This window comes from Piliocolobus tephrosceles, chromosome 21 (genome assembly GCF_002776525.5).
Source record: "Piliocolobus tephrosceles isolate RC106 chromosome 21, ASM277652v3, whole genome shotgun sequence".
Taxonomy (NCBI): Eukaryota; Metazoa; Chordata; class Mammalia; order Primates; family Cercopithecidae; genus Piliocolobus; species Piliocolobus tephrosceles.
Window position 1 is genome coordinate 19,230,799 of NC_045454.1, and position 8,583 is coordinate 19,239,381.

The 8,583-nt window shown below is 57.8% G+C and overlaps 2 protein-coding genes across 8 annotated transcripts in view; one reads left to right on the forward strand and one right to left on the reverse strand.

The window, feature by feature from the left end:
* YIF1B (Yip1 interacting factor homolog B, membrane trafficking protein) overlaps nucleotides 1–6,045 on the forward strand; it is a 12,086-nt gene extending 6,041 nt beyond the window's left edge. For 5 of the 6 annotated variants that reach the window (XM_023229141.1, XM_023229140.1, XM_023229145.1 and 2 more), the window contains exons 2-8: nucleotides 1,272–1,510; nucleotides 1,587–1,691; nucleotides 1,857–1,935; nucleotides 2,065–2,122; nucleotides 3,166–3,321; nucleotides 3,397–3,490; nucleotides 5,655–6,045. In XM_023229141.1, coding sequence (XP_023084909.1) covers nucleotides 1,272–1,510; nucleotides 1,587–1,691; nucleotides 1,857–1,935; nucleotides 2,065–2,122; nucleotides 3,166–3,321; nucleotides 3,397–3,490; nucleotides 5,655–5,810 — 887 coding nt within the window. In that variant the 3' untranslated portion in view covers nucleotides 5,811–6,045. Of the gene's footprint in view, nucleotides 1–1,271; nucleotides 1,511–1,586; nucleotides 1,692–1,856; nucleotides 1,936–2,064; nucleotides 2,123–3,165; nucleotides 3,322–3,396; nucleotides 3,491–3,929; nucleotides 4,001–5,654 lie in introns of all 6 variants that reach the window. The other variant, XM_023229144.1, reaches the window with a different exon arrangement.
* A 107-nt stretch (nucleotides 6,046–6,152) lies between these two features.
* C21H19orf33 (chromosome 21 C19orf33 homolog) lies at nucleotides 6,153–7,654 on the reverse strand. Of its 2 annotated transcripts, XM_026447714.2 has the most exons (5): nucleotides 7,225–7,654; nucleotides 6,870–6,929; nucleotides 6,664–6,779; nucleotides 6,461–6,523; nucleotides 6,153–6,302 (listed from the first exon to the last, which is right to left on the reverse strand). In XM_026447714.2, the coding sequence occupies exons 1-5, from the start codon at nucleotides 7,331–7,333 to the stop codon at nucleotides 6,195–6,197; spliced, it is 456 nt and encodes a 151-aa protein (XP_026303499.1). In that variant the 5' UTR covers nucleotides 7,334–7,654; the 3' UTR covers nucleotides 6,153–6,194. The 2 variants fall into 2 exon arrangements, with proteins under 2 accessions (XP_026303499.1, XP_023084914.2); XM_023229146.3 differs by having other exon boundaries at nucleotides 6,154–6,302; nucleotides 6,870–7,654.
* Nucleotides 7,655–8,583: the final 929 nt, after the last annotated feature.

Consider the following 8,583-nt stretch of genomic DNA (forward strand, 5'->3'; position numbering starts at 1 on the left):
TGAATGCATCAGTGGATGGATAGTTGGCTAGATGGGTGGGTGGATGGGTGGGTGGATGGATGGATGGATAGATTGATGAATGGGTTGGTGGATGGATAGATAGCTTGGTGAGTGGATGGATGGATGGGTGGATGAATGGACAGATAGATGAATGCGTCAATGGATGGATAGTTGGCTGGCTGGCTGGCTGGCTGGATAGATGGATGGCTGGCTGGGTGGATGGATGGATGATGGATGGATGGGTGGATAGATGAGTGGGTTGGTGAATGGATAGATAGCTTGATGAGTGGATGGATGGATGGATGGATGGATAGATGAATGGATGGAAAGATGAATGCATCAGTGGATGGATAGTTGACTAGATGGATGGGCGGATGAATGGGTGGGTGGATGGATGGATGGATAGATGGGTGGATGGATGGGTGAGTGGATGGATGGATGGGGGTGGGGGGTGGATAGGTGGATAGACAGACGGATGGGTAGGTGGGTGGATGGATGGATACATCAGCAGATGGATAGTTGACTAGATGGGTGGTGGATGGATGGATAGTTGGATAGGTGGATGGATGGATGGATGAGTGGATGGGCAGATGGGTGGATAGATGGATGGATGGGTAAGTGGATGGATGAATGGATGGATGGGTAGGTAGATGGATGAATGGATGGACTGATGGGTGGGTGGGTGGGTGGGTGGGTGGATAGATGGATGGATGAATGGATGGATTGGTGAGTGGGCAGATGGATGAATGGCTGGATTGATGGGTAGGAGGATGGATAGATGGATGGGTGGGAGGGTGGATGGGTGGATGGATAGATGGATGGGTAGATGAATGGATGGACAGATGAATGCATCAGTGGATGGATAGTTGGCTAGATGGGTGGGTGGATGGATGGATGGATGGATAGGTGGATAGATGGATGGATGAATGGATGGGTGGATGGATGAATGGGTGGTTGGAAGGATAGATGGATGGATGGGTGGGCGAGTGGGTGGGTGGGTGGATGGATGAGTGGATGGATGGGTGGGTAGATGAATAGATACATAGATTAGTGTATCAGTGGATGGATAGTTGGCTAGATGGGTGGGTCGATGGATGAATGGCAGAGGCTGCACCTGCCAGTCCATCTGATGTCAAAGCTAGTGTCTCTAATGGTGACACCACCCTCCTCTCAGTAGGAGCAGGAGGCAGAACTGCAGGATGAATGAGGCTCACCAGGCCTCCTTTACCTATCCTGGATCCCCAGCGTCTCCCCACCCTTTTCCCTTGCAGCCTCAAAGCGGAGGATCCCTGTGTCCCAGCCAGGCATGGCCGACCCCCACCAGCTTTTTGATGACACAAGTTCAGCCCAAAGCCGGGGCTATGGGGCCCAGCGGGCACCTGGCGGCCTAGGCTACCCTGCAGCCTCTGCCACGCCCCAGGCAGCCTTCCTGGCTGACCCGGTGTCCAACATGGCCATGGCTTATGGGAGCAGCCTGGCTGCGCAGGGCAAGGAGCTGGTGGATAAGAACGTAAGTGGCCGGGGTTGGCGGGAGTTGGGGGACGCACGGGGCCATGGGCACTCAGGCTTGAGCTCTGCCTCCCCAGATTGACCGCTTCATCCCCGTCACCAAGCTCAAGTATTACTTTGCTGTGGACACCATGTATGTGGGCAGAAAGCTGGGCCTGTTGTTCTTCCCCTACCTGCACCAGGTCAGCACCCCCAGGGGAATGTGGGTCTGCAGTGGGCCTGTGGGGGCTCAGGGGTGGGGGCAGGTGTGTGGTGGGGCCAGGAGATTCGCCTCGAGGGAGGAGGGCCTGTAGCAGGGTAGGAGGGACCTGGTTCTGAGGGTCCTGCCCGTCTCCCCATCCCCGCAGGATTGGGAGGTGCAGTACCAACAGGACACCCCGGTGGCCCCCCGCTTTGACGTCAATGCCCCGGACCTCTACATTCCAGGTTTCACCCTCCCTCTACCCTGCACCCTCCTCTCTCTTCCGGGCCTGTCTAGGGCGGGTGTGTGGGTGTCTGGAGGCCCAGGGCAGTTCTTCTTCCAGTGACCAGTGTCTGTGTGTCTGCCTCCCACAGCGATGGCTTTCATCACCTACGTTTTGGTGGCTGGTCTTGCGCTGGGGACCCAGGATAGGTAAGGGCGGCCTGGGGCAGGCCGAGTAGGGTGGGGTTTGGGAGGCCCATGGTTGGTCAGGAAGGTCTCAGTTCTAACGTCTCAGTTCCCCTCTCAGGACAGCCCCACCTTGCTCCCAGTTGGCCCAAGATACAGCCGTCAGGGTCACCATCAGCATCACTCTCACCTGTTCCCTCTCCTTCCCGCCCGTGTGCATTGCGTCACCATGCCCTGTGCTGGGTGACCCTCTCCACCCACCCTTCCTCTTGGCCTCTGCTACCAGGCCCATCCTCATCCTCGCTCTGTCGTCACCAGCTCCCCATTGCACCCCTACTCCAGCAGCAGCCAGGACGGTCCTGTCTGAGGCGTGAGCCTGGCCAGAGCCCACCCTGCTCCACGCTACTATCCATGGCTCCCAATCAAGCCCCAGCTCCGCAGCCCCGCACTGCCCCTCCCGCTGCACGCTCCTGTCCATTCCTTTCCTCAGGAGGGCTGGCGCTGTCTCCTGGGGCCTTGTCACATCAACTTCCCTCTGCCCGGGAGCGTGTTCCCCTCCACTACTGCCGAGTACCTGTGCATTCCCGCTGGCTCCATTCCAGTGTCACCTCCTCCAGGAAGCCTTCCTGCCCCCCAGGCTAGGTCAGGCCCCTCCTCTTGCTCACACTGCCCTGTTCTTTTCCTTTGTGACACTGAACACGTCTGTCATTAACTAACTGGTGAGGCCCTGGGGATGTGGCAGAGGCCGAAGGCTTTGTCCCTGACCAGCTCCTTCCTGCAGGCCTCAGCTTGGTGTCCCCTCTCCTGGGAAGCCCTCTCTGACACCTGCCTCCTGACTGTCAGGCACAGCCCTGTGACTCCAGCCCTGCCCGCTCTGGGTGTCACTGTCTAGGGATGGGTCTGCCGTCCTCCCTGGATGGGATTTCCATGGGAATAGGATAGCGTGCAGGTCCATCTTGGTCACTGCCGGGTGTCCAGCCCTACCCAACACAGGGCTGTCCCCAGGCGGGTGCTGGGGGTGGGAGGTCTGAACCAGCCAACCAAGTGGCGGGACTTGGTGCCTGCAGGTTCTCCCCAGACCTCCTAGGGCTGCAGGCGAGCTCAGCCCTGGCCTGGCTGACCGTGGAGGTGGTGGCCATCCTGCTCAGCCTCTATCTGGTCACTGTCAACACCGACCTCACCACCATCGACCTGGTGGCCTTCTTGGGCTACAAGTATGTCGGGTGAGTACCCCCGCCCTTCAGGCCAGCCCCAGCCCTTGGGCCTTGTCCTCACACAGCCTCCTCTCCCTCCCCCAGGATGATTGGCGGGGTCCTCATGGGACTGCTCTTCGGGAAGATTGGCTACTACCTGGTGCTGGGCTGGTGCTGTGTGGCCATCTTTGTGTTCATGGTGAGCAGGGGCTCGGGGCTGGTGAGGCGGTGAGGCTGAGGGCACAGGTGCCCCGGAGGCATCCAAGAAGAGGATGTCAGGTGTGGGGTTCAGACCAGAGACACATTGCTGAACTGAAGAGCCCTGGAGTGGCTGCCCAGCCTGGGGGGTCAGGAGGGCTTCCTGGAAGAGGGGGTACCCTGAGCCCTGGAAGAGGAGATCCCACCCAGGCTGCTAGAGGCTGGGGATCCCCAGCACACAGGCTCCAGGCTGGGCTGTCACGCTCATTCCATTCTCCTTGCATGGGGGCTTTCCTGCCAGAATTTCCCTGGAAGGAGATTCTCTAGAGCCCTTCCTGCTGGAGTCAGGGGTACTGGTGAAGAGCACTGGGGTCTGCAGGCTGGGTGGACCCCAAGTTTAGTTGGATCCTGGGCAAATCACTTCCTTTCTTTAAACTCAGTTTCCCCTTTTGCCGGTGGCTTACGCCCATAATCCCAGCACTTTGGGAGGCCGAAGCAGGAGGATCACAAGGTCAGGAGATCGAGACCATCCTGGCTAACACAGTGAAACCCCATCTCTACTAAAAATACAAAAAATTAGCTGGGCTTGGTGGTGTGTGCCTGTAGCCCCAGCTACTCGGGAAGCTGAGGCAGGAGAATCGCTTGAACCCGGGAGGTGGCGGCTGCGGTGAGCTGAGATCGCACCCCTGCACTCCAGCCTGGGTGACAGAGCGAGACTCTGTCTCAAAAAAAAAAAACAAAAAAAAAAAACTCAGTTTCCCCATTTTAAAATAGGAGGATGATACTTGCACTTTAAGGTGCTGGGAGGATTCACTGTGAGCATGTGAGAGGCAGAGGGCAGACCGTGGTGGCTGGTGGGCCAGGGCAGAGCCTCAGGCAAACTTTGACTTAGGTCTCATCATTTAAAAGTTTAGGCCAACCACATGACTCACATCTGTGATCCCAGCACTTTGGGAGGCTGAGGCAGGAGGATCGCTGGAGGCCAGGAGCTTGGTACCAGCTTGGACAACATAGCAAGACCCCATCTCTAAAAAAAATTAAATAATTAGCCCGGCATGGCAGTGTGTACCTATAGTCCCAGCTACTCGGGAGGCTGAGGTGGGAGGATCACTTGAGTCTGGGTGTGGCTGCAGTCAAGCCTGGTGGACAGGGTGAGACCCTGTCTTTTTTTTTTTTTTTTTTTGAGACGGAGTCTCGCTCTGTCACCCAGACTGGAGTGCAGTGGCCAGATCTCAGCTCACTGCAACCTCTGCCTCCCGGGTTCAGGCCATTCTTCTGCCTCAGCCTTCCGAGTAGCTGGGACTACAGGCGCCCGCCACCGCGCCCAGCTAGTTTTTTGTAATTTTTAGTAGAGATGGGGTTTCACCGTGTTAGCCAGGATGGTCTTGATCTCCTGACCTCGTGATCCGCCCGTCTCGGCCTCCCAAAGTGCTGGGATTACAGGCTTGAGCCACCGCGCCCGGCCTTTTTTTTTTTTTTTTTTTTTGAGACGGAGTCTCGCTCTGTCACCAGGCTGAGTGCAGTGGTGCAATCTTGGCTCACTGCAACCTCCGCCTCCTGGATTCAGGAGTGATTTTCCTGCCTCAGCCTCCTGAGGAGCAGGGAACACCACCATACCCAGCTAATTTTTGTATTTTTAGTAGAGATGGGGTTTCACCATGTTGGCCGGGATGGTCTCGATCTCCTGACCTCGTGATCCGCCCGCCTCGGCCTCCCAAAGTGCTGGGATTATAGGCGTGAGCCAACGCACCAGGCCAGAGACCCTGTCCTTTAATAAAAATAAAGATAGCATTTCTGGCATGTCTTCAGAAACTGCCATGTGAGCAGCATAAGGCAGCAGCCAGGGCCACGTCTCCCACCCCCTCAGGCCGGGTGTCCACCGCGGAGTCCCCCTTCACCCGCTCCCGGACCTTGCCTGGCATATGAGTGTTGAACCTTCTCATATTTTGCCCAGAGGGCCTGGGGAGTAGCAAATCCTCACCATGTTAGGAGGTTTGGGGAAACTGAGGCCCCAGGAGCAGAAACCTGAGGCTGCAGAGGGCCAGGGACTTGTCCCCGGCTGCCTGGGGCTTCTAGACAGAGGCTGGAAGTATGTTGGGGCTCTCACTGTGGCCCAGAGAGCTCAAGGGTAAACCTCTTGGTTCGTCTCTCCCTTTCCCACCCAGATCCGGACCCTGCGGCTGAAGATCTTGGCAGAGGCAGCGGCTGAGGGGGTCCCGGTGCGTGGGGCCCGGAACCAGCTGCGCATGTACCTGACCATGGCAGTGGCAGCGGCACAACCTCTGCTCATGTACTGGCTCACCTTCCACCTGGTGCGGTGAGCGGAGCTTCCCGCCGCCGCCGCTGCTGCTGCTGCTGCTGCTGGGGGCCACTGGACTCATCTCCTGCCTGCAGGCCCCAGGGGTCCACCCTGTCTGACCACAGGCAACGCCTCCATCCCATGTTCCGCCCAGCCCCGCCCCCAACCCAAGGTGCTGAGAGATCTCCAGCTGCACAGGCCATCGCCGCAGGGCGTGGCTGCTGTTACAGAAACAATAAACCCTGACGGGCGTGGCGTGGGCAGCCTCTCCTTGGCCTCGCGCAGGGATGGGCGGGCCCAGCCCTGGGCAGGGGGCAGGGAACTGGGGACGGGCCTGGAGCAGGCACCGCGCTGATCAGTCGCAGAAGGCAGAGAGGAAGGTTTAATGAGCCCTGTCCAGGGCCCTTCAGTGAGGAGCCTCCTTCTTGCCCTTTTCCTTTTTCTTCTTCTTCACTTTGGGCTTCTTGGCCTTGCCAGGGGTGCTCTCGTGCTGCTTGGAGCCAGTGGTGTGGGGCTGTGGGACCGAGGGCAGGGATGGGAGAGAAGTGATGGTTCTGGGCTGGAAGCGAGACAGGGGAACCGCCCCCCGCACCCTCCCCACCAGCCCCAGCGCTGGGACGCTTCTCTGGGCTGCAGGGCACGGGCTTGGGGACGCTGGCGAGAACCCCTTACCTTCATATCCGTGTCCGAGTCGCTGGAGCTGCTGCTGGAGTCGGAAGAGCTGTGGTGTCCTTGCTGGATGGAGGTGCGGCAGTGAGGCGGTGCCCCCTTACCCAGCCCCCGAAGTTGGAAGCCCAAGGCAGGAGCCTGGGGTCAGGGATCAGGGGCAACCCCACCCCTCCCGCCCGTCCGCAGCCTGTGATGAGGCGACTTACCTTTGGACCCGGACCTGCCCCTGCCTCCGACCGGCCCTGAACTTTGTGGGGACTGAGCTTGGGGTCTCCCCCATGGCCCGCCCCAACACCTGGCTTCTGGGAGGTTGGCTCCAGAGCTGTGGAGAGAAGTTGGGTGGTTGGTGCAGGCAGTTTCTGGGCTCAATTCCCGCCCCCTCCACCTCCAGTCCACACTCCCAGGAGCTCACCTGCTCCGAGGTCGAACTCCATGGCCAGAGATGTGTCCCAAGGCCAAGGGCGCCTGGGCCCTGCAGAGGAGTGGAGCAGTGGGAGGAGCGCTGAGACCTGCCCGCTGGAGGAATGCTGAAACACCCCACCCAACCTCTGTCCTGGTCCCCAGCCCTGACTGCCTGGCACCGCCCAGCATTCCTCTGTGAGGAGTGAGGGAGATGGACAGGCGATGGCCTCCGCCATCCTTGGTGCCTGAGGGGAGGCCGACTGAGGGGGGCTCTGTGGATGGCATTCAGGGAGCTACATGTTTCCCCCAAAAGCTCAGATGCTGGTTCTTGAGAAGGGAGGTGCTGTCCCCGCCTTCCTGCATACCGCCACAATATGGCCTCCTCCGCTGCAGTTTCACACACAGGGCGCTGCTGCTAGGGGCGTCCTGTGTTCTAACTCGTTCCCACAGCCCCTTCGGCTTGGTGAGCAGCATCTGAGGGGTGAGGAGCGTAGACTTGGCGCCAGCCTGCTGCACTAGATGCCAGCTGTGTCACTTAGCAGGGTGACCTCAGGAAAGTTGCTTCACCTACGTGCCTCAGTTTCCTCATCTGTAAATGACAGCTACCCATGGGATTGATGTGAGAGTCAGATGAGTTACTTTCCTAGAATGGTGTCTGGCATGAAGTACTGATAATGTGTTGGGTTTTTTAGAAATAAAAGGTAGGTGTTTTAGGCCGGTCATGGTGGCTCACGCCTATAATCCCAGCACTTTGGGAGGCAGAGGCAGGTAGATCACCTGAGGTCAGGAGTTCGAGACCAGCCTGACCAACATAGTGAAACTCTGTCTGTACTAAAAATAAAAAAATTAGCTGGGCACGGTGGTGCACGCCTGTAATCCCAGCTGCTCCGGAAGCTGAGGCACAAGAATCACTTGAACCCGGGAGGCAGAGATTTCAGTGAGCCAAGATCGCACCACTGCACTCCAGCCTGGGTGACACAGTGAGACTCCGTCTCAAAAAAGAAAAAAGTATAGATATAAAAGATAAGTGTCAAGCCAGGCACAGTGGCTCATGCCGAGCACTTTGGGAGGCCAAGGCAGGTGAATCACCTGAGGGGAGTTTGAGACCAGCCTGGCTGACATGGTGAAACCCCGTCTCTACTAAAAATACAAAATTTAGCCAGGCATAGTGGCGGGTGCCTGTAATCCCAGCTACTTGGAGGCTGAGGCAGGAGAATCACTTCAGCCCGGAGGCGGAGGTTACAGTGAGCTGCGATTGTGCCATTGCACTCCAGCCTGGGTGGTAGAGCCAGGCTGCATCTCAAAAAAAAAAAAAAAGATAAATGTCTTTATGAGTGTGGGCTGCTGTAACAAATATAGAGAGGGTGGCTTTAACAGGAAACACAGTTCTCACGGTCCTGGAGGCTGGAAGTCTGAGATGGGGGTGTTGGTAGATGCGGTGTCAGGAGCGCCACTTCCTGGCTTGTTGACAGCCACCTTCTCCCTGCCTCCCTCCATGGCTGACAGCAAGATCATCTCACGTTGTGTCCCTTTCTATAAGGGCACAAATCTCGCTCATGAAGGCTCCTCCCGCATCACCTGGTGACTGACCTCCCAGAGGTCCTACCTCCAAATACCGTCACTCGGCTTCAGCACAGGAGTTTGGGGAAGACACATTCAGTCTATGACAGTAGGTACTGTTCCAACCCCTACTTCACAGATGAGAAAACTGAGGGAGTAGGTAA